Source organism: Charadrius vociferus, unplaced genomic scaffold, assembly GCF_000708025.1.
Source record: "Charadrius vociferus isolate BGI_N301 unplaced genomic scaffold, ASM70802v2 scaffold16, whole genome shotgun sequence".
In the NCBI taxonomy this organism is placed as follows: Eukaryota; Metazoa; Chordata; class Aves; order Charadriiformes; family Charadriidae; genus Charadrius; species Charadrius vociferus.
The window spans coordinates 1-25,084 of NW_009649167.1; the positions used below are offsets into that span (position 1 = coordinate 1).

Sequence of the window (25,084 nt, forward strand, 5' to 3'; positions counted from 1 at the left end):
TATCCAGTGAGGATGAGAGATACAGTAAGAATAAGATATGACCACTAAGTGAATGGCTTGCCTTTATTTCCCGTAAGGATGGGGCCTTGTAGAGGAACAGAGGTAGGAGGAATAATACAAACAGAACAACAAAATCAATTATGAGGTGGAAAAAGGCCTCAAATTCACATTACAAAAACTAGGTAACTTCCCATTCATAATAATGTAAGAGCGGGCATCTGAAGTTGCAGCTTGGGTAATAATTTTTTTGTTGAATCTGTTAAAAGAGAGATTCTGCCTTGTAAATATAGACCACAGAATTTAATGGGGGAAAATGATCTATATCAACAGAGAGGCTGCTTGACCTCAGCCACGCTCAAGCTTTTGAAACAAAATTTGGTGGGAATTTATATTTAAGGGTGTGGATTTAATTGAAAATTGGATAAAATCCAATACAGATTTAGGAAGGACACATATTTGCAAATTAACCTTATGTTTTTATTTTCAACAAGAGAATTGTGATAAAATTAATATATCAGTCATCTTCAGAAATGGATTTGATGTAGCACCATAAAGAAAATTATTATTTAAATCCTTGAACATAGGAATTATTGTAACATTTGTGAGGATGAATAAGGACTTCCAAGCCTACTTGGCATTGTCTTTGCTGAAAAATCAATTAGAGGAATAGTAGGAAGTTATCAGTTGTAGGTCTTGGGACATGCCATATTTGGTATTAAATTTAACTTTAATCATAAAAACTTGAAGTGGGCTGGTGAAAACAGGATGGTATGATGATGAGGCATAGTCAGTAGGGGGGACGGGGACAGGGGGATCTCAGAAAAAAAAGTGACATCAATGGGATGATATTTAACGGTATAGGGAGGAAGAGCTGATCGGATCTCTTCGATAGCTGGTGAGATCAAGTTTGAGATGCTCTGAACATTTCTCATAGTCATGTTCATGAAAGGGTGTATACTGGTTTTGAGTAAACTGCATTTAGGAATTGAAAGAAAGTTTATAAAGTGAGTTTCTACAACAGCCTTCCGTTAGTGAGGACACAAAACCTTATCTCTAGATGAGGTATGTTTGCAGAAGACATTTAGCATATTTTCAGTGAGAACCACGGGAGTTTGGTCTCAATGACCCTCATGTTCCTCGGTTTCCAATCTAAACATCAAATATTCTGCATACTGAACCTAAAAATAACGTGCAAATGTAATTGCTGACAAAGTTTTCAGAAGACTCAGCAGCAGACAAGCTCTATTTTGGCTCCGATACTGTAATTATGAGATGCTGCAGGAAATTTATTCCATTAAGTGAGTAAAGAAGTACCGTTATTCCCAGGAAATAAGATTTGGAGGGATGATACCAAGACTGTATAGAACAAGAAATATTTGGGAAACCGATTCTTCCTATTTTTCTTCATTACCATTAAAATATGCATAGAGATATACTGTGATTATAGAGATATACTGTGATTATTTGAAATAAAACCTTAGGAATATGGAAATTAAGTATTCTGTAGAAAATACAGAGGTTAACAAGCAGTGAATTGCTTCTGCCTCATTTTCTCATGCAAATCCCTTATGTGAATTCAGTTCCTTTTTTTAAAAAAAAAACATTGTTCAAGATAAAAATGACATTAGACTGAGAATTTTCTGTAGCTCCTTCAGAGGCGAATACCAAGCAGAGAGCTGGCTGGTTTATTTGCCATTATGAATTCAGCTTGCTGTCTCTCATCTTTGTTAAGGGCGGGGGGAGAGGAAAAAAAGTCAAGAAAAAAATGACAACACGTTTTTCTGTAGCAGTGAAAGAAAAGCAGAAGCAGCCAGTCTGAATGCCTTGTTTTTAGTGCTCTGGAAGCGTTTCTCTTGTGCAACTGGGCTGAGGGAGAGCCTTTTTTTTTTTTTTTTCCCCACGTCACTGCAATCAGATATATGGGTGCAGCTCTGCTTTACCGCAGCATGATGCAGTTGTGTATAGTTCAGCGTGCTCTTCTTGGAAACAGGCGGAAGGAGAGCAGCTGACCAGAGCATGCAGAGGATATTCATTAGAGGGTGTTTTTTTTTCTTACTAAAGCTAAACAGTACGTGTGAAATTCCTCCAGCTGCAGAAGAGACGGTTTCAGTGGGGCTTCAAGTTGATCCTCGGTTCGCAAGAGGAGGCGCATACGCTCGGGCTGTCAGCTTCTGATGGAAAAAAAAGCTTCAGACAGGCAGACTGCACGTTATTAAAAGCACAGCTCAGACACCCGTCGGGAAGATACTCTAACTGTGCTTATGGAACAAGTGCTGTGGTACTGCATATGCCTTAACCGACCGGGAGAAATTTGCCCAGTTGTGGAATGGAATAAATGAAAATACATACTGAGGGGGTGAGGGAATAAAATACTCCGCAGATAGAATTAAGTACGAGCCCCGGAGGAAGAGCAAAGGACAAAAATCTCATGGTGTGTTTTTGTTGTTGTTGTTGAGCGCCGTTTTTTTTTTTTTTTTTTTAATGAGCTTACCTACCATGAACGGAAGAAGTGGATCTGCGGAGACTTCATTTCCTCCTCTGACCCCTCGTTTACATCACTAACTGGTGACAGTCACATCTACATACATAGTACCTGCCACTTCAGCTGCTCAGAATTATAGAAGCCTCTTTGTATGCAGCAGACATGGCTAGCCAGCAGGATTCAGGCTTCTTTGAAATCAGTATCAAATATTTACTGAAATCCTGGAGCAATAGTGAGTAGCAGAAGAGTAATCTTTTCATATTACGCATTGCTTGGTAAATAGATAGGCTAACTTAAAGGATAAAGTCTTATATTTCTATATGTTTGTGTTATATAAACCAAATATTTTTTGCTTTCGTCAGCTCTAGAAATCAGAATGTCAGAGATTTAAACAGATTTCATTAACTGCAAAGGCTGTAATGAGATTATACTAGATTTTGCTCGATTGAATTCTGAAGTTAGGCTGCTTTCTGGCTCTCTCTAATAGTACATTGCAGGGAGTGCATTCCAAACAGCGTTTCCTGCCTAGATGTTTATTTGATTTGTTCAAGCTTTATCTGAATATTTTTGAAAATGCTGTTTAATCACAAGGGTGTGGCATCGCTCCGAAGTTGGTTTTTATTAATTGAGCATCGCGGACAAAAATATAATTCTTATACTTCAGGTCTGCAAGTCATTATTTTAATGTGATGAAAAGCAAAACATCAGTTGCTTATAGCTGCACTTCCTGCCCTCTATGCTTAATTTCAGAATCTTATGCAATATTTCCATCCAGAAAGAATCCATCTGTTTATCTAATCCAGGCTGGGTTTTGCAGAATGTAAACAAATGGCATTTTAGTCTTTCTTGGTCTTTTCAGTATTGCTGTTCCTGATCTCCATTGCTGTTTAAATCAATCACTCTTTGGATTTTTAGCAATATTATGTAATAAAGATTTCTGAATAAAATTTAGTGCTAGCAAATATATTCAGACTAGGTAAGGCCATGGGATAACTCTGGCAGAAATTTGCTTTTTAATTTAAAATACATGAACAATATATTCCTTTTCTATAGAAGCTTGTATTGACAAGGCTAGATCTCCATAATTAACTGTTTTTAAAAGATAGAACACAACGTCTCTGGAAAAATCCAACTTAGCTATGTATGCAGTAAGGTTCTGATCATCCCACCATCTATAATTTAATAACTTCTGCATAAAATACTAGTATTTTAAAAGTCTATAGTATAAAAAAAATGCAGAATGTGTGTAATACAAGGCGTGTGTCTGAACACCTGCAAAGAAATAAAAATAACACTATATTAGATGTGTGACATGCAAGGTTTGTCTTCATTAAATGATATCCATAGAAACTGTATTTTTCCAGGTCATTTGTAACCTCAGTAACACTGTACCGCTTGTTTGAATCTGTTTTTCTACCACAAGTGTGAAGCCACCAGGGAATAATAGTATTACCTAAACAGCATTGCTTATCTGCCCTCCTCCTGAAATATTTAGTGCATATTCATACAAATCCCTGTTTCCACAAGGACTGGAAAAGGCTTTTATAATTTACTTACTTTTTTTGGACTAATGTTAATCAAATACTGAGAGCATAAGTGTGTCTTGTGACAGCACATATTTTATAACAAGCTAGTCACAGTTTATGACAGAAGAAAAACAAGTCACTTTATGGTGCAGAAATCAAATCAGTTCTGGGATTATTTTTGTCATAGGCTACTGTAACTTTAAGACTAAGTAAAATTAGCACTTAAAGAATATAAAAATGACTATATTATGGAATTAAATATAACGCTTTAATCTTTTTTTTCCTTTTCCTCTACATTAAAGTATATTGAAAGTCTTTCAAAACAGCAAAGATGTTTTTAGTCTGAAATTAGAAGACCTTAAGTTAAATTCTGTTTTAGAAAAATGGAAATAGTGTATGAATAATTGGTATTTCTGGCATTCTTTTAGCTGGTAAACACACTTTCGACTGTATTTGAATAAACAGCAAGAGGACATACAATAAATTCATCCAGGTTGACTTAAACTTGTTGCCAATTTTATTTAATTTTTTTTTTTCAATCTGGAAGGCTGTGTTCATAAATCTGTACATAACCTTTCTAGCTGAAAAACAAACAATTTGATAAGAAGACAGTAGGGAGCTTAGAAGACCTAGGGCTTTCTTCAGCTCTGCTATGTGATGGGTGGAGCAGAGGAAAACACTTCCCTTGCTTGAGAAACTGCTGGGAAGCCTGCACATGCATGCACGGGAACGTGTTTTTCAGAGAATAGGTGCTGTGTCTGCATACCCGAGAGCAGAAGTAAGCTATAAATTATGCCATGGCATTTACCTAGTAGAAAGAGGTCTAACATACTCTTTTAAAAGAAAAATAAGTTTGGGTCCAATAGTATATATTTTGCTTAAATGGTTATAGTGTAGAGGTGCTGTCCATGTATGTATCTGTAAATTGGCACTTCAGAACAGTAACATTTATCCTTCCCAGGCTTTACAGTCCCACCAAACCCAGTCCTTTCTGTTGATTTGTGCTTTGGCTTAAACAGAGCATTAAAATTTTCTAATAGATTGCCAACCGCACCCATTACCATACCATGAAATGTACTCAGTTATTCTACCTGGGATGGCAATTTTCTCTGATTTTGCTATCTAAGGTCTTGAACAAACTAGCATTCTTGACATGCTGGGCAGGATTTCAGTTCAGTGTCACACAGCACTTGCAGAGGTGCTCACCTGGCATGCTGCTTGGGTTTTCATGTTCATCAGCCAGCTAAGGAGGCAGGTAATTTATGGGCACTGGAGTCAGTTCATTTTAGGCACCCGTTAACTATTGATACAGTCGGTGATGTGTTATCGGTGAGCATCCACTCTTGTTCCTAGGAGACAAAAAAAGCCAAGTCATGGTCTGGCCTTTGAATCATCCCACCAAACTGAGAGACCTCAAAATACTCCTTTGTGCAGCTCTCAAAACAGACTTTTGCTCTGCACATGTCAATAAGATACTGTGCGTGTCATGCAGTTCTGGAAAATATTCCTGTAATGTGTTGGAGATGGGATCAGAATTGGGATTCTCTGCTTAGAAAATAAGAATAATTTTTTTCTTTAGCTGATCTCATTTGTGTTCTGATGTTTTTTTAAATATTCAAGTATTTTTGACCCACACTGCATTAGTCAACAACTTCATTAATCATTTGCATTACTTCTGAAATTACTGCTAAAATGGCCATGCGCAACTACTCTAGGTGAGTAGTTCTCACTTGGCTCAAGGAGGTCAATAAGATGACAGCAGTAAAATAGGGCTCCCCAAAAGTAGGACAATTAAGAGTCTTCTCCTCAGATTTGTTAAGAAAATATTGCAAAATACTTTTTGTAAATAAACATTTGTAAAATTACATACAAGTAATCCAAATGTTAAGAATTTGAATCTGGTCTTTTCTTGACTGTTTTTACTTTTTGAGTGAATCAGATGATAGTTAGATTTGTTCTGAATTTAATTTCCAAATGCATTTTTCAAAGTCGTATTTAAAAAAAAAAATCTGAATAGAAGTTTAAAAATCAAGCTACGTGAAGCTGGAGTACCATTAATATAAATGGCAGGAAATTCGATAATAAATTCTGGTTTTCGCAGTTTCTAGATCAGATGAGCAATTAAGTTTATTGGAGGAAAGCATTCTGTAGAAGAATCCAAACAGCACAGGTAGATGGCTCACTTGTGCTCTCACAAGTCAGCCCGTAAGGGCTGGTAGAAACTGCATTTCATTGTCTCCCAGTTACGATAGAGAGATTTTAAGGTGTCTTTCTGTGTAATAAAATGAGAGGATATATTTTGTGTAGTGAACATTTTATTTGCCACTTCGCATAGAATGGAGTTATCTTCAGGGCCTTGTTTTAAGGATTACAACACTTGTTTGTCTGCCTTTGAATGGCAAGATGTTTGGGTTTTTTTTTTCTGTGGACTTGCATTTAATTTTGATTTTGAGTAAGACCCTTTTCAGGATTACGACTTCAGGTGTTTTTCCCATGGCCCATACATGCCTGTATTCTTCTACAGTAGCCACCGTCCACGTCAAAATCCTCCTATCATCATCCTATTCTCCTTTCTGCTGTACAAAGCCCATTGCTCAATCCTGCCACCCACCCTGGGCTCCTGCACGCCTGGTCCCTGTAGCAGTGGCTGGCAAAAGCCACTTGCTGTTAACTAGTGGTGGTAACACTGGAGACAGCTCCATCCTGAGGGCGCACGGGCACCTGCATCAGTTACTACTCGCTTGGCTCAAATACAACAGCATCCCCCAACAGTCCCAGGAGGACCTCTGGCTCCTCCACTGCTTGGTCCTCACGCAGGGAGCTGAAGGCCATGCCTCCAGACAAGCTCTGTTGTCAGAAGAGCATCAGGCGTAACAGAAACTTCTCGACGGCCAATGTGACGTCTGGGGGGGGTGTCAGCTGCCATGTAGTCCTTTGTTAAATGAATGTAGTACATTTAGCAATAAAATTCAACCTTTTTACAGAGAATATTCATGAAGTCCTGTGTCCATGAGCAAGAGAAAGGGAAAGCCATGGGCAGTTTCTGAGGTAAAAGTCTGCATTATGTGTAAGTTCTGCGGTGCGCTCTTTTGATATTCTGGTAAGATTTTCTTGTGCAGGAAGATGGTAAAAGCTGTTTTGCAGGGGTCGCTTATCTGCAGGCAAACATAGACCTGTTTAAAGCTGAATACGCTAAGCACAGTGTGCTATCAGACTTAGTGATTGTTCCAAGATACCAGTGAAGGAAAGAGGCTTCTTCTCAGTGCCCACTTAAACAAACACATCCATTGCAGAAGAAGAACCTGTCCTTCCCTGCCATCTCTCTTGCGCTGGCACTCCTTCTCTTGCAGACCCAAAGTAAGCCGATTCAAGAAGCTGATGTGCTGCAAACTCACCCTGCAGGTGAGAAAGGATCAGTTCTTGCTTGAAGCGAGCGGGTGGCCTGCAGCTGGGGAAGGGGCAGGGATGCGTGGCTGTGTAAGTGGGAGAGCAGGCTGGCACTGGTGGAGACACCACCGCCTGGGCTGGAGCCATGCTTGGACCTTCTCCTCTTGCTTGCTTCTGAGGTCTCACCGCAGCATACCTGCAGAAAGCTGGCCGCTTCCACAGCCTCCGCCTTTAGGAAGCCCTGGGGACCAAGGGTAGCATCTGCTCAGGCCTTGGCATGTGACTCTGCCTTGGACAAAGGATGCTATTAATTCTAGCTGTCTTGCTACACAAAGGGAATTGATTGCTCTATCCATTGAGCCTGAAATTAGGGTGCTTAGTGTATTCTTCAGCTTTAAGTAGTCTGTGGTTGCCAGCAGAAAAGTGACTTGCTTAATGGTGGTGACTGTTAGCTCCCAGGACAACCTTCCTTACATTTGTCTGCAGATCTGATCCTCTTCTCCACAGAGCTGTAGGGAAGGGTGTTAAACCAGTGTTTGTGCTGTGTTCTGGATGGTAACCATTTTAGAATTTACATTTTGGCATGGTTCTTCTTAGAAGGGAAAATGGAAGTTTTATGACTTCGGGGACCTGAAAACTCTTAGAAGAGTATTTTTGTTTATTTTGATGTTTACTGCTCTCTTCAGGACCTTCCAGAATTATTTCTACCATACTGGGAGGAAAAAAAGCATGAGAGAATCTGAAATGCTCTGTTGTAAGATTCAGTTTATTTACAGAATGCATTTGCATGCCATTAAGAAGTTTGAATTATTGTCGTAAACATCTACAAACAGTTTGAGTGCAGTCTTAGGGCATAAATTTTTGTGGCAAAACTTCAGTCCTTATCTCAAAATATAAAATAGTGTGGAAACTAGGCATAAACTAGGCATAGATAATTACTGGTACGTATTCCATAAAGGTTTCAATAATTTTACTTGTGGTAAAACCAAAACTCTGCTGTTGTACTATTAGTATCCACTTCGAGTGATTGATTTGTGGTATCTGATGCTGCACTACTGTTGGGTTATCAAATTACCAGCAGTTTGTTTTTTTCCAATATGCTAGTTACTATTCAAAAAGATCAGGGAAAGAACTAACAGGTTTTGTGGTTTATTCTATGCGTATAAAATACCGCTGAAGAAGCTGTAGGTTTATATATATAAATAAAAGAACATGTATATGGGAAATGATGATATACAGGTTACCTTAGGTGTATAAACGTGTCCGTGGTTTACTAAAGGAGTATATGAGCTGAAATGCTACTTAAGATTGCTTTTGTATTTCAGTCCCTTTTGATGCACTCATTTCATTAACAGTTTAAACTCTCATCTCTATATTGACTTTGTGGACACTGGGAAGCAGTCTCCACATCTCCAGAATTCCAACTGCGTGTGCTTGTCCAGCCTTATTTTCTGTATTCATTCCTGAGTTTCTAAGCGATTGGTAAGTGCTCCGGCACTTGCTATGAGTTTGGTACCCCTAGAAACTGAATTCCAGTGGGTGTTGAACCCTCGGTGGGCAGGTGTGGTGTTGCAGTAGCTGTGCCTGGGAGGGGCAGTCCCAGCCCAGCCTCTTGTCCCCGTCCCTGTGCTCCTACCCCTTCTCTCCCACCCTAACTCCTCATACAGTTAATATCCTGCCAGGTAAACTTTCTAAAATGGTGTCAATGCTGGGGTTGGCGTAACGAAGGGGACAGGGATACACGGGAAGCAGTTTTGGCTGATTCCTGCTATTAGACTGGTGGAGCTGTATGGTAAATCATATTTACTTTCTTAATAGTGACTCCTGTACCCGTGCCCTCTTCTAAATATCAAAGATAATTCCTTCTCCAGTCTAATCTTGCTTTTGCATCCCTCTCTTTTCTGCTTTAGAGCCTCAGCAGTGAAGTTGTCCTTTCTGTTGTTGTTTCTGTGGTAAATTTAGACTGCAGAATAATTTCACAGGGATAGGTAGCTGAATTATTTGTGAGTTGGTGATTTTTCATTCACTGCAATTACCTAAAATAGATTTGAATCAATTGTCCATGGAAAGAAAATCTCTTCTCCTTTGATATACTTTATTCTGAATCAACCAATCCTTTGTCTATTGCTTCAGCTAAAAGGAATACCAAACATGTTGTTCAAACTTCACAGCAGCTCTTTCAGCCACATATTCTAAGTTCTTGTGCTGTTTATATTTTTCAACAATGTAAATGGAAAGATGTTCAGTAGTATGACAGAATGGCGCAAGAGTTCAAGAGCTTGAAACTAGGAATGACAGTGGAGGGAGATTATGACCCATAGTTCAGTTAGGTAGCAGTGAACTGGGGTGGAAAGCAAAGGGTGCAAGGCAAAGGGAACAAGAGAGACCTCAGGAACTGTAAAACAGGATGAAGAGACACACACCCATCTTAAGTGTATGTATCCAAATGCATGCACTTTGGAAAACAAGCAGGAGGAAGTCAAGCGCTGCATGCAGTCACAAGACTGCAGCATCATTGGAGTAGCAGGCTTGGCGTTAACAGCTCACACAGTTGGAGGGCTGTGATAGATGGATACAAGCTTTTCAGGAAGGACCTACAGGAAAGATGAGGAGTGGAGGTTGCCATCATTGTGAAGGACCTCCTCATGTGTATGGAACTCGATGGGTGGGTCACCATGCGCTTGAGAGTGTAGGTCAGGAACAGAAGAGGACTTCAAGGGTTACATGATGGTGGTGGTCTCTTACAGTCTACCCAGTCAGGGTGAGGAGCAGACAAAGCTTTCTTTAAACAAGTTGAAGAAGTTGATGAATTGCTCATGTTGGTTCACATGGGGGACTTGAACATCCTGATATCTGCTGGAAGTGCAGCATAGTAGGATGGAAGTAGTCGAGATTTCTTGAGGGCATTGAGAATAACTTCTTGATACAGGATGGACCAACCAGGGGCGCAGTACAGCTGGATTTGCTATCCACTAACAAGAAAGAACTGGTTGGAGCTCAAGATCCCGAGAAAAGTCAGAAAAGAGCGGCAGAGTATAGACCCCTGGACTTTAGGAGAGCAGATTTCAGTTTTTCAGATTTCAGAAGCTGTTAGGTCGGGTCCCGTGGGGGGCAGCTCTGAAAGGCAAAGGAACTGAGGAAATCTGGCAGGTCTTGGAGGTCAGCACCTTCCAAGTGTGAGGGTGGGACACCCCAATACTCAGGGAAACAAGCAAACATATGAGGAGACCGGTTTGACTTATCACGGACCTCACGGCTGAGCTCCAGTGCAAAAAAGACAGTATATTGGAGGCAGAAGCGGGGTTTGGTTGCAAAGGGGGAGTTCATAAACATTGCCTGGATATGCAGGGGTGGTGCTTGGAAATCCAAAGCTCAGCTGGAGATGGGAATTGCATCAAGGGCAACAAGAAGAATTTCTCTTGCTTCACCAGTGGTAAAAGGCTGGACAAGGAACATGTGGACCTGTCACTGAATGGGGCAGGAGGTTTAGTGACAGTGTACTGAAGTACTGAGTGCCACCTTTGCCTCAGTCTTCACCGGCAAGGTGCTGGAGTGCCCCTTGATATGGCACTTCTGATAAGGGGGAAAGGTAGAACTTGTGCAAGTTCCGAGTTTGGGAGCACAAACTCTATTCCTCGCAGGACCTACTGAGAAGCCTGGCAATTCCATACATATTTACAATCTTTTATGTATTTCAAATTTTAGTCACATTCACAACAGAGGGATAGCAAAAGTTTTCTGTTCTCAGCGTACAGCAGAGCTTGCCGAAACATGTGGCTGAATGACAACACATGAGAAACTCTGGCTTCCTAGTTTGCTCTCAGACAAGTAGCAATGATTTCACCGAGTTGTCGAATGCTGCTTGCTTCCTCCTCTGCATGAAATACAGAGATCAGTATAGAGAGACCACCAACAGTACTGATGTTTGTGCATAAATATCAAGGTCACTGATGCAACTCGTATTACAGATCTGCCTGACAGATTTTGGGGTGCTTTTCAGGCCACTGGTTTGAAGAGAAATCTGAGTGTTGTTTTGTAAATACTGTGGGATCACTGTAGTGACAGGTATCACGTGTCTCCAGGGGAATGTGTTGCTGATAAAGAGCTTAATTAGGTGCTTGGAGCCATGGCAGAGAAGTTCCACACACAGAAAAAAGAGACCATTTTGAGAGACATGCTATACAGTCTTAATCCTGAACACTTTCTATGCTTTCAGAAATCTGCTGTCATCAAATGTAGCACTAATGCATACAAGTAGAGGAGCTGCTGTGGTTTTCACCAGTCAGTGAAGGGGTGAGAAATCACAATTTGTGTGTGGCAAAAATGTGAAGGTGTTAGATGGATTGGTGTTAGACAAGGACTGATCAAAAGAGTGTAGTAGACCTTGATTATTATTGTCCTTGATTTTTTTTTTATAATTGTGAAGTTGCAGGTGGTTTTATTTTTATTTTGAAAGGCTTGACTTTGAAAGACTCGTTTGTATTCCTTTGAATTCTTAAGTAACCAGCAGTACCTGGCTCAGCACAGAAGTCTGCCAAAGGTATTGTTTTGCAGGAATTCTCCTATAATTATGTGATCATTACACTAACATTTTTTCCTAATCTCTAGCTATCTAACTCTGCTCTGTCTCTGTAACTTTGAAGAGTCTGAACTTGTGTGTGGAGCAAATTAGACTTCGAAGGATGTCCATTTGTCTGTTTGTTTCGATGTTGATTCCCTTCAGCAACTTTTGTTGAACAGAATATACACAACTATCTTTCTTTCTGCATTTCTGATCGTTATTTATGAATGCCTTCAAATGTCTGGATCAATTTGCCTTTGCAGTCAGAAGGATACCTGTATAGAGTTCTAGCCAAAGTTCGTTCTTGAGAAATTTGTAGAGTCAGTTGCTGCATATACTCACAGTAATATATTGTTGCGTATTTTCAGAATCAGGTTTACTCTGTGCATATTACAGAGGTAGCACGTGTTGAAAGTAGTCTAAGCTACCTGACATCAGGTTTTGCAATTTATTCCCTTGTAACTGGAGTTCTTTTTAGTCTGCTTTCCAATGGAAGCAAAGCTTATTCAATCTGCCTGCCTTTTTTCAACCTGTTGAACAAATTTCAGAGAATGGTAACCTAAGTTTCTACAGAATTTGTAAAACGAGGCTGTTAGGTAGTGAAGAGGGAAGTCCACCTGATGAGAAACGGCAGCATAAGCTTCCCGTCTTCTTAGACGTAAGGAAATCCTCTCTGCAACAGCTTTTGCAAACACCCCAGCTGTGAGACAAGCTTCAGTCACACCTTTGAGAGGACTGCAGATGTAACTCAGTGTTGCTTATTTTAAAGTACTTTCACAAGATGCAAATTGATATTTATTAGTTCAGATGCAGGGAAACTGCTGCAAATCCCTTGCTTGCAATGGTCTACATTATAATAATATTCATACTGTGCTTCCCATCTGGAATCTTACAGGCTTGAATTCTTTCAGCATTATTAGATGAATATGAAAGATGAAAGTATTATTTCTTTATTGCTATTACTGGGCAAATTGAAACAGAGAAATTAACTGAGAAACACAAGATTACACATGAAACCTGTGTTAGAGCTGGAAATGAAACACCGGCTTCTATTTCTTTACTGGGAGAACCTTTCTTCCTTCACATTCCTGGCAGCCAAGTGACACATTGTGAGTCATGACTCAACTGGTTATTATTTGCAATGAGATTTTTAATTGGCAGTAAGTAGTAATTTTAAAATGGAAATGTCCTTGGAATATTTTAAATTCTACTGGGTGCATATTTGTTGCTACTGATGCCTTGAATGAGGAGAAAATTACTTAGCTAGAATTCTTTTTCTTTGAAGGCAGATGTTTGAAACAAATAGCCTCACCACACCCGTTATCTGTCTGCCATCTGAACCAAAGCAAGGCAGTTATTTTGATTTTTGTTCTATTACTCATAGACAGGAAAATGTGGCAGAGCAATGTATGTATTCTTTACTGGAGTGTTTCATCAAGAGCAATAACTCTCTGGGAATCAAAAGTTGGAAAGTACTGTTTCTGAAACACAAAAGTCATTGGGGTTTTCAGTCAATTAAGCAAAGTCTCAGCTTATCCATGGTGAATCTTTAACATGTATGTCATAAAATAGAGAATGGAAATATTTTCAAAGGGAAAGTGAAATTAAAAATTTTGATTTTTTTTTTTTTTTTTACTAATTTCTCTGATATGTTCAAGCAGTAAGGGACATGGCAGGTAGAAGTGGGTGTTACATGGATCTGCAGACGTCTATGGCAAGTGAAATTACTAGAATAATTGGAATTAGTATTTTAATGAACTTTTGAAATGAAATCGCTAATATGGACAGGTTGGAATTTTATAAAAAGATAGAAAAAAGGAGAATAACCTTTATTAAGGTTATTAACGGTTATATGTGTATACTGCTGTGTTAACGATTATATGTGCATACTGCCGTGCCTACTTTTTTAAGTAAAACCCTTCTTTTCTATTGCCAACAATTTTTCCTGAGCACCGCAGTTTGGGCTAAAGCACTTCTAAACTTAATGTTCCTGAAGGTGAATTTTGGAATTTTTTGCAGAAATTGTTCTACCCTCTCTAAGAATGACAAAAGGCAAAAGAACTGTTGTTTGTTCATGTTAAAAATTCTCTTGAAGAGGATCTTGGGGGTGGGTGGGGGACAGACACATTGCAGCCAACTGCCTCTGTATGATGACTGCACGAAGAAAGTGAGGGTGGAGGGGAGAATGAATTTGGATTAAAAACCCAACAAAGAGCCAGAAATTGTTCTACCCTCTCTAAGAATGACAAAAGGCAAAAGAACTGTTGTTTGTTCATGTTAAAAATTCTCTTGAAGAGGATCTTGGGGGTGGGTGGGGGACAGACACATTGCAGCCAACTGCCTCTGTATGATGACTGCACGAAGAAAGTGAGGGTGGAGGGGAGAATGAATTTGGATTAAAAACCCAACAAAGAGCCAGCAGGAGGATGGGGTGTGGGGAATCAGAAATAGAGGAATTGATACTTCCCGGACAGTGGGAGTGGAAATGGTGACTGATAGGAGGTGGGGCCAAGGGGCGACTGGAAAGGGGTGGGTGAAGAGGTAGGGATGGGGGTGAGAGGGCCAGAAGGATGAGATGAGCAATGTTTGGCTGTGCAAGGGGAAGAGGACCTGACCTGGACAGGCTGGAGAGTTGGGCAGAGAGAAACCTTATGAAATTCAACAAGGGCAAGTGTAGGGTATTGCACCTGGGGAGGAATAACCCCATGCATCAGTACAGGTTGGGGGCTGACCTGCTGGAAGGCAGCTCTATGGAAAGGGACCTGGCAGTTCTGGTGGACAATAGGATGACCATGAGCCAGCAATGTGCCCTGGTGGCCAAAAAGGCCAATGGCATCGAGTGCTGGATCAAGGAGAGTGTGGCCAGCAGGTCAAGTGAGGGTATCCTCCTCCTCTACCCTGCCCTGGTGAGGGCACATCTGGAGTACTATGTCCAGTTCTGGGCTCCCCGGTTCAAGAAGGACAAGAAACTGCTGGAGACGGTCCAGCAAAGGGCTACAAAGATGATAAGGGGACTAGAACATCTTTCTTATGAGGAAAGGCTGAGGGACTTGGGTCTTTTTAGTCTGTAGAAAAGACGACTGAGGGGGGATCTTATTAATGCTTATAAATACTTAAAGGAAGGGTGCCAGGGGGATGGGAACAGTCTGTTTTCAGTGGTGCCCAGTGATAGGACAAGAGGTAACGGGCACAAACTTGAACACAGGAAGGTCCATCTTAACATGAGAAGGAACTTCTTTACTTTGAGGGTGGCAGAGCACTGGCACAGGCTGCCCAGAGAGGTGGTGGATTCTCCCACTCTGGAGACATTCAAACCCCGCCTGGACGCTGTCCTGTGCAACGTGCTGTAGGTGACCCTGCCCTGGCAGGGGGGTTGGACTAGATGATCTCCAGAGGTCCCTTCCAACCCCTACCATTCTGTGATTCTGTGATAAGTGCATGGGAATCTGGGATGGAATGGGGACCCTGAAGTGGGGAAGACATAGCCGTGAAGAGACACCAGATTGGAGAGATGGAGTAAGAAGAAGAGAGCAGCTGGGGAGATGGGGGAGGTGAGAGACAGAGAAATCCCCTCCCAAGCACAGAATGCAGAGCGGGAGTCCTGATTTCCATCCTGCGTCCTTGCTTTATAGCAGATCCCTCCAGCAAAGGGTGTTCCTTGCTTTGCCTTAATGCTTGGGTTAGGTGACAACAGTGTTAAATGTTATCAGGTGAGGAGAGCAGCAAGTGACTTGTGTGTGCTGTTAAGGTAACTAGGTCAACAGTTGGTTCATTTGGCATGAGATTAATCATACATCCACTATCTTACCTCGCTTATCATTTTCAGTCCTGAAAGCCCGAGTCCAATGAGGTAATGTAGCACACAGTGGAAAGCACATAGAGGTACAAAGAAATGCTCTTACCAGGTTATTATTTTATTTATTATTACTTGTAATGCAGTAGCGGATAACTTCCTAATGCATTTCTTCTCCAATACAGCAGGTAATGTATAAGCTAGCAATAAAAGCTGGTCTGTCCTAGGATCTCCTGAGGGAGGATGTCAGACAGATCTGGTTGACAGAGTTCTCAGGTGAATGAAGAAACAGACCATGTGTTTGGGTATTAATGAATATTTAAGTGTCACTCAGCATACTTTCAAGCATAATAGTTTTATGAGCAATGTGTTAAAAACTGGCATGAGGCACTGTAAATAAAGTATCCTTGCTGATGGTTTGTTGTCACATTAGATTGAGTTAAGCAGTTGGGTACTGCAGGGACGGACTCTAGGCTTTATTCTATTTTATATCCTCATTAGGGATTTGAGAGAAGGTAAATAGCATGTTAATGACATTTGTGATAATCCTTACATTAGACTGTATCAGTAAAGAAAAAGGAGAAAAAAAAGAAGAATAATCAAATTTACTCCCTTTTTACAAGGAGTCACATGGAAAAGATGATGAGTAATGGGTACACGTTGCTCCAGGGGAGATTCTGATTGGACACAAGAGGAAAATTTTTCACAATGAGAACAATCAGCCATTGGAATAGTCTCCCCAGGGAAGTGGTGGATCCCCAACATTGGGCACTTGGAAGATTCAGCTGGACAGGGCGCTGGGCCATCTTGTCTAGACTGTGCTTTTGCCAAGAAGGGTTGGACCAGATGATCCCTGAGGTCCCTTCCAACCTGGTATTCTATGATTCCATGATACTATGAAATGAGGGGTTATTTAGAGTAAAAATCTGAAAATGTACTTACCATGAGAATCTGTAAATGTCCTTCGAGACAGAATTTTTTTTTTTTGAAACATGAAAAACAAGACTGGCTACATTTTTAAACTGTGGTGTAAGGGCCAGCTCTTCACTGGAAGGAGAGGCATAGGGTTGACTGTCTTCTGCAACTGCAGTGAGAGGAGGTCCATGCATGTGCATAGCTGCACCTGGGCCAACTCCCAGCTCTATTTTTCCCGAAGTGGAAAACCCAGAGGTTTCAGCAGAGCTGCTGAGAATGGCAATTACAGGTAAGGTGTTTTTAATTTCTTTGAGGAGAAAGAGTAGTCCTTCAAGCTGTAAAAGAGAAGCATCACACTACTGGCAGTTTAAAGATTTGTTTAAATTTGTTATGTGCTTGATAGAGGCTTAGGATGGCTTTCTGCCTAATATTAATACCATTCTTTCTAGTTCACCATAAAGGCTATTATTACTTTATGCAGTCATTTTCTTGTTACAAAATGGAATCTATTCCTGCCAAGTAATGAGGTAGATGATAGTTTCTACAAAGTTACTGCCACTGATTTTAATCAAGCTTTTTTCTCAATTAAGTACAAAGGGGTGTATAATACTAGTCAGATCCTCTGCACAGCTAGCACATATCCTGAAGATGTACATACCAGATTTCAACCTTATTAGTAAATTCTTCTAAAGCATACCTGACTGAGATGTCATGCATTTTAACGAATACATTTATATTGCTATGATATCCTCAGGACATGACTTTTTGTGATGAAGGTTTAAATTTTATCATATTAAATCCAGAAATGACATTTCAAATTGTTATAGTTAACATTTATTACGTTGGACATGCTTGCCTACTGTATAGAAGCAGAGTTTGAAACATTTGGCTGGAAGGTTTGAATCTATACAATGTTATTATGTATATGTGTGTGTAAATATGTTGCCAATCAATACGTTAAACTTCTTATGACACAAATGATCAGTATGATCAATGACAATCTTTTTCAATCTCTTCTTTCTGTTCTGAATCATACACATCATATGCATTGTGAATTCGAATTATAGCTATGGTTTTCCATAAACTGTACAAGAACTGGTACAGTGTTATGAAATTCTGATAAATATTTGTGTTGATAATTTAAGTAAGATATACTAAGCAATATTTTCAGAAAGCTGAGCATTGTCCTAAGGCTTTTTCACTGAAGACAAGGGAGTATTTAACTGTTTACATCAGTGGAATTGGAGTTAGGCCAGTTTCATGTGTGTTTTTTAAAAGCCCACAAAACGTATTTTAAAATTAGTGTATTAGGATATTCCACATAAAGTTGTAGACTATACTTTTTTCAGGAAAATAAAATTATCTTTGGTTTCTTTTTACAGAATCGTAAAATCAAAATGCAGTGTAAAGTTTTAAAAAAAACAACACTTGATACAATTTTTTATCAGTCCTTATGCCTGATGTTTGCAATTTCATCTGTTGCAACTCACTTCTATGATGTCATCTTTTCTGAAATACTGAATAAAAGATTACCCTATAGATTTCATCATTTCAGGATAACCAGCCTTATCTTTAAGGATATATTTTAAATTAATTCATTAGTTATGTTGCATTTATGGTAGAGTTGGATGCTGCCATGAAATAGCTCATTTAGTTGGTTCTGTCCATGTTCGTCTGTCAGTGAAGGCAAAGCAACTTAGAGTAGCTTCTGTCTCCTGAGTAGCTAAGGTGGCCATTTGAATTTGAATTCCTCAGTGGGCTGAAAAATGGGCATACAGATTTCAGTACGCAGATCAAAAATAATGAGCCAGTGCGTGTACCTCACAGACCCGCCTGAGATCTGTCTAAACATGTGAACCAAGAAACCGTGTTTCTTTAAACAGTGATTTTTCTCATCTGTCCTTCCACTGCCTCAGGAGCGTTTCATTTTCTGTCATGTGTCAGATTTGATGCTCAAACGCTCATCTGCCCAGCAGGTAAAAGCTACTGAAGGGGGTCCATGCAGAAAGTGCGAGGTCCTGGGGTTTTCACCGTGCTGCCACCCAAAGAGAGGGTAGGGACCAGTTTGCCTGGGTCTAGCTGGAGGAGAGAACATCCATCCCTGTGGTTTTGGTTAAGTGCCTAGTATATGTGAGGGTCATATTTAACATACCCAGGGTCTTTAAAATAATCTGATTAACTGTAATCCTTTCACATTTTCATTTATCGTCTTTAAAGATGTTAAGAAAATTATATGCAACAATATATGCAGCATTTACTGTTGGTTAGAATGAAGTATAAGAAAATAAATTGGTGTAATTGGACAGACATTTTATTGGTCATCATCCTGGCATCTTTTTATCTCATGTGAAAGACGATTTATTTTGGATTAGTAGCTTTGTGCTGATTGGTCTGGAGTGGGTATATAAAAAGCATAACACACATTTTATAGCATTTAAAAGTTCCGTGTGTGTGTGTGTGTGCATGCAGCTATTATGTAGTGGCATTTACTATCACAAGGATACACTGTGCCAAACCAGAGATGTCTTTACTAGGAAGAGAAGAGCATCTGGAACCATTCTTGCTTTGAAGGCTGATTCTTGCCTTACCCATTGCTCTGATTTGTGGGACGATAAACTGGGATTCAAAAAGAAGCCCAGGATGAGGATGAGAATGAATATGACAGACATGATTTAGCATGGCTCAGACTCAGGCCGAAAATAGGTAGAAATATCTGAAGAATCTGATTTGGAGGGATTCGCAAAGTATATCTGACACAGTGGCAAGAACAACAGGTAATTTACCGATGTAGGCATTCCCTCGCCCAAATACCTTTACTGTGTAATGTTGCTTTTTATTATAATTTAATCTATCAGAGAAATTTTAGTAATTGTCACTGATTGATTATCTAAGTGGCAACTACTGAGCTAGAGCCATGCTTGCTGTTATATTTCATCTCTAATTCAAAGCATGTCGAATTTTTTCTTCAAATTTCGCAAACCTCAGACAAGCGGGACGTGGGCAATCCTTACTGTTCTGGCTGGTAGCCAGAAAATGAGAGTGCTCTCCAAGAAGGAGATGAGAGTTGAAAACACTGAGGTTTAATTAAGCATTTAACCCAACACTACCACTTTCTAGGTGAGCTCTCCAGCCCTTAAGCTGTTACTTAAAAAGCAGTTAAAGCCAAATGGAAAAGGAGATGAGTTACTTCTCTGCTCTGCTTTGTACATCTCAAGTGGCCCAACAATGAGGTCCATATGCGGATGTGTCTCAGGTGATGTTGGGGCCAGACCGATCCCATTCTGAGCTGCTGCCTGACTCACTGGGAACCTGATTGTTTGGGTCAGTTTTCTGTTCCACAGGCCAGGTTTAAGTAGTCAAATTCTCCACTGACTTCAGCCCTGAGTGAAAGCGTCTTGGGAAATGCCAAGTCCCCACTCTGGCAATGGTCAGCTGAGAACGCACTGACAATTTCAGTGATTCTTTCCGTGTATTTATGGAAAGAAATGTCAATGCTGGTGTTTAAATTCTTAATTTATAAACAGCCCTATCTACCATTTCAGGTACTTGAGGTTCATGCTTCATATAGTTTTGTACATGCTTTCTTACTGACAAAGCCGTTCATTATCATTGGGTTGCCATGGAATACTGATCACACGGATCGGGGAATAATAACCCATTATGCTAATATAGCTTGTCATTGTGTTTGATGCGAAGTGATGTACCATAACAACAGCTGATGTTTGTAACTAATACAATTTATGGTAAGATCACAGTTTATGGGACAGCATTGCCACACATTGCCTACCCTCTTTTCTTTGAATTATCATTTTGATTCCGTACCTATTTACAAAGCCATTTATGTATTTTTTAGGTCAATATGGTTCTGGTTTTAATTTCTTTCTACAATAAGAATCAGGGTTTTTAAACAGAGCAATTCTGGCCTATTTGCTTAATGCTTGAAATGTGTTTTCCTTCTGCATTCTCCTGCCCCCTTGGAGCCTCAACTTTGTGTTATGAAGTTCCCTTTGGCTCAGAGGCAGGACAATTTATTGGATTTGGTGAACTTCTTAGGTGCCACAAGAGAAGAATGGGGAAAATTATGTTCAACAGGTGGAGTACATAATTCTGTAATGCATACAGCATTACCAGAACCTTTCTTATACACCCAAGTATGAAACTGAATTTTATTTCAGACTGTGCTACTATACAAGGAACAGGCCTTGAATCTTTATATTGATGCAGCTTTTTTCCATAGCAGACGACCAGGCATTAGTTGGTGATCTGTAACATACACTAAGATGTGGTTTTAGCCTTTTCCAGATTCTCAGGACAGTCCGCCTTCATGTGCATGTGAACTTATTTTCAGTAGTAGCATTTCAGCCACGGTTCTTCTGTGCTCCTCAGGCAACCACTCAGACAGTGGAATATGGCTTCCCTGGAGCATATCACTGCACCTTCAGAGAGCTTCACTTTTCCAGACAAGCATTCTCTTAAGGCAAACCACTGTTTTGTGTGGTTATCACTTTTAGTTAGAAAGCATATTTCTAAATTATTCTGGCAATGTACTTTTTCTTTAAAATATTCCCTGAAAATTGTGTCATCCCAACAAGTTGCCTCCACTTTCACGTTCCCCCAAGGTGCATTCTACAAAACAACCCTTAAAATCAGCTTCTGTTTTGGCAAAGCATGTTTGACAAGCAAACCATCATGGCAGGAAATTATTACATATGTTGCAAAGATATCACACAAGCTGTATTTGTACCTGGATGTACAAAGAGAAATCAAGTACTAATAGGCATTCAGACTTCTGCTTCTTGATATTATCAAGATTAGAGATAGAAGAGTCCTTCTTAGAACATCTGTATTGTACTTTTACCAATGAAAGATTGTTCTCAGTAATATATTTTCTACTAATGTATTCAACGAGTCATAAATTATACAACCAGAAAACCCATTGTGTCACCCAGTCTGTTCTCATAGAGCAGGCTTTATGGCTTCTCTGAATTAATTTCTGTCTGAGCTAAAGCACATCTTCAAAAAAAAAGTCTTAATTTAAAATTTCCACAAATGGAAGAACCAGCACCAGCCTTAATAGCATTCTGGCAGTTAATTTCCTTCTCTTTGTGTTTAACTTCTTTAATGCATTTGTCTAGTTTAAAATTCCAGACATTGGATGTTATTGAATGAAGAGCTGTCTGTTAGCAAATTTCTATTCCTCATATTCATGCTTAGCAGGCACGGAAGTCATCTCACCTAACTTTGAGGCATCCTTAATAATTTATATTACATGTGATGTCAAGCCTGGCTTTCCTGATAGCCAATGGAGATAAATATGCACTTTCAGGGTACGGTTCAGATGAGCTGCTTTAGACGTGTTTATAAGGAGGTAATGAATCGCACCTTGGAAGTGCCTGAGTGCTTGTGTTGTCTAAAAAGGCATTTTGGGTTGAGTGGCTCCATGTAAATATGTTTTGCTAGTAGGTGCCGCTGTAGGTGCAATAGGTACAAATTCCTGCCATTAGAGGTTATGTTTAAATGACTCTGTAACTTTCTCACGGTCAAGCTAAACTAAGCTTTAAGGCAAGTTTTCCAGTCACTAGTTATAGTTGCCTTTCCTGATTGTCCTCCAGTTCATCAGCATCTTTCTCAAGTTACAGACACCAGAACAGGACTGAGCATCCAGCAGTGGTTGCGGAGACACCGGCAGTGAAGCAGTAGAGCTTTCCTGCTTTTGCTTTTGTTTATCCTGCTTGAAAAGGCTCTCCATAGCTCTTCAGGTCACAAGAATAGCAGCCTGTTTTCGACACATTAGTCATCCTGGTCTCAGGCCTTTTTTCATAATCAGTGCTTCCCAGGAATAGAAAGCCTTATTCTGTCCCTGTGGCATGTGTTCTTTGTCTCTGGCTATGCAATTCTCCGTAGTTCAGAATTAATATCTCATATATTCTTTGCTTGCATTTACTTTTCAAAACATTATTCAAAGTAGGAGGATCTTTTTACTATTTTTTGTGCCTACCGCTCTTAATTTGTGTTTTGCCTGTAAAGTTTATAGAAATGTTTTTGTTTTTCTTTATGTCATTAACAATAAGGATAAACAGTACAGGACCAAGAACTGGTCTCTGTACCTCCACTAGAAGTACATTCATTAGGGTATGATTCTCCCTTAACCCATGTTGAGAAGTATTTGTTGCCCAGCTTTTGATCTATTTTTGTTGTGAGCATCAATTCTTTGGTTCTCATTTTACAGTTTGGTAAGATACCAATCCAAAAGCCAAACGGAAATATAAGACTACGCTTCTAACCTTGTTAACCAAATTTATAATCTCGTAAAAAGATACAGTTAGTTTAATAAAATCTGCTTTCCATAAACCTATGCTTATGGCATTGTATTATTATACTTCGGTTCGTTATTAATCAAATCCAGCCATTCCTGGATGAATATCAGGCCAACTGTGTTGCGGTTGCCTGGATTGTCCTTGCTGACACTTTAAAAAAAAACTGATAGAACATCAGTTTTGTCCCAGCCCTCAGGAATACAGAATTTCCCTTTGAATATCCCATAAAAGGAATCTTTTTATTACTTTCAGATGTAATTAGGCTCTTCAGTTTTTCTAAGGAATTACTCTGTTTTCTCAGTGTTTAAGCCGTTTGTTTGGAAAATCTGATGTTAACCTTAGGATTCTTTCTTTATTTTCATAACTAACTGATGCAGAGTTCATCTCTACAGGTGCCTGTTCCTCTCCAAATTTAATAATGTATTTCTGGCAGTCACTTACTCCAAAACATTTAGACATTTCCATATGTAGGAGGAGTTTTCTGTCATGGCCCACTGACCATCATGAGAGATATGTCCTGTCCATGTTGTGTTTGGTATTTGCAACTGTCTGGTCATGCAGAAGGTCCCTCGGAGAGTAGCTAAATTCCATGCGCTTCACTCATCTGTTCAAGTGAAAGTTTTTCAGTAGGCAGCTGTACTCAAGCCAAACTTCCAAAAACCGTCCCTGAGCTCCTGTGGATGGTAAAAGGCATCATCGTGTCCCTGCTGGTTTTATATTTCAGAGACGCCACGAGAAATAAGTATGCCCTGGAGTTTGAGCCTAGCAAAGCAGCAGCAAACATCTACATTTGCCCGTAGGTTTGTGGCTAAGAAACAAGTGAACTCCACTTTCAAAGAAGGAGTTGTTAATGTAATGTTTTATTAGATCTACAGCATCATAATGGGGTGTGGCTAATAAAAGATGACACATCGTGTGCTGGGTTGTCTGTAGCCAAAGAGGCCAAATAGCATTTAATTTAATATGGAAGATAGGTAGACAATGTTGTGGGTGTGCTGCTGCTGCAGCCAGTATTAAGTACTGAAAATAATCATTCAATCAGACATAGAGTAGGGGACTGATAATGACAATTATTAATCTGGATTTTGGCTGCAAAATCTTTTCTTTTATTTTTCTTTGTATAGATGTTACTTTGTATGCTCCACTGTAGAGGGAAGCATGAATGGATGCCTGACTTATTCTCATCTTAGTCTTTATTCACAGAAATCTCTCCTGTGGTTTCATCACAGAAAACTTCACAAAATTCTGTGAAAGTCATCTCGATCTGTGAAGGTTTAGCTTTGCCAGTTCACAGTGCCAGCTTGTGGCTTGGTTTACTCTTGGTATTGTGCCATTCTCCACCCACACGAGCAAGTGTATGAATCCCAGCCAGCAGCAGCTGAAATGCACCACGATGCAGTTCAGTCTGTACAAGATGCTCTTGAAGGGTTTACAGACTAGAGAGTCATCTCTTATAACCTTGGATGCATTTCTTTGTTGTCAGTTCTCCCTCAGTAATCACTGACAAGTGATAGGCACCTCTAGAAAGTAAGTGATTTATTCTGTCTTAAGCTAAGAATCTAAGAAGGTTATGATGAATCACCTAGAAATGTCAGTCTCTCTTCATTTACTTTCTCAGAGATGGCTAGATTAAATTCGATATTTGGCTTGTAGATGGCTAAATCTGAACCTTTCCCTAAAAGGCAGCCATAAAGTAGATCAGGTACATCAGAAGATGAGGTCAAGGAAGCAAGTACAGTTCTAAAGATTTTTCTTCAGTGTAGTACTACACCTTGAAACATAACTAAACATGACATCATATTTATTAAGGCACGAAATAAGCAAAACTCTTTAGGAAATCAGTTCTTAGCCATTGAGCTGTGTTAGGTCAATAGGACTGTTCACACCATGCAATTTCAGAGGGAAATGAACTACAGCCTGTTTCTTTTAGTGCATCAGTAATAAAATACTGCTTATCTTTCCGCAAGTGCATTACAACATGCTGGCGTTTTCATTCACATGTGTACATTGCACAGAAGCCATGTAGTCCGTAACCAATACGCTGTTTTCATTCCAGTGAAACACCTGAGTTTTTAACAGCATGAACAAACATTTGTCAGTGGT

The 25,084-nt window shown here is 39.8% G+C and overlaps 1 protein-coding gene across 1 annotated transcript in view; it reads left to right on the plus strand.

The window, feature by feature from the left end:
* Positions 1-2,644: 2,644 nt before the first annotated feature.
* The window catches only part of FRY (furry homolog (Drosophila)), a 180,333-nt gene continuing 157,893 nt past the window's right edge, over positions 2,645-25,084 (plus strand). The window contains exon 1 of the mRNA XM_009888386.1: positions 2,645-2,714. Within this exon, the coding sequence (XP_009886688.1) occupies positions 2,645-2,714 (70 nt within the window). The remainder of the gene's footprint in view (positions 2,715-25,084) is intronic.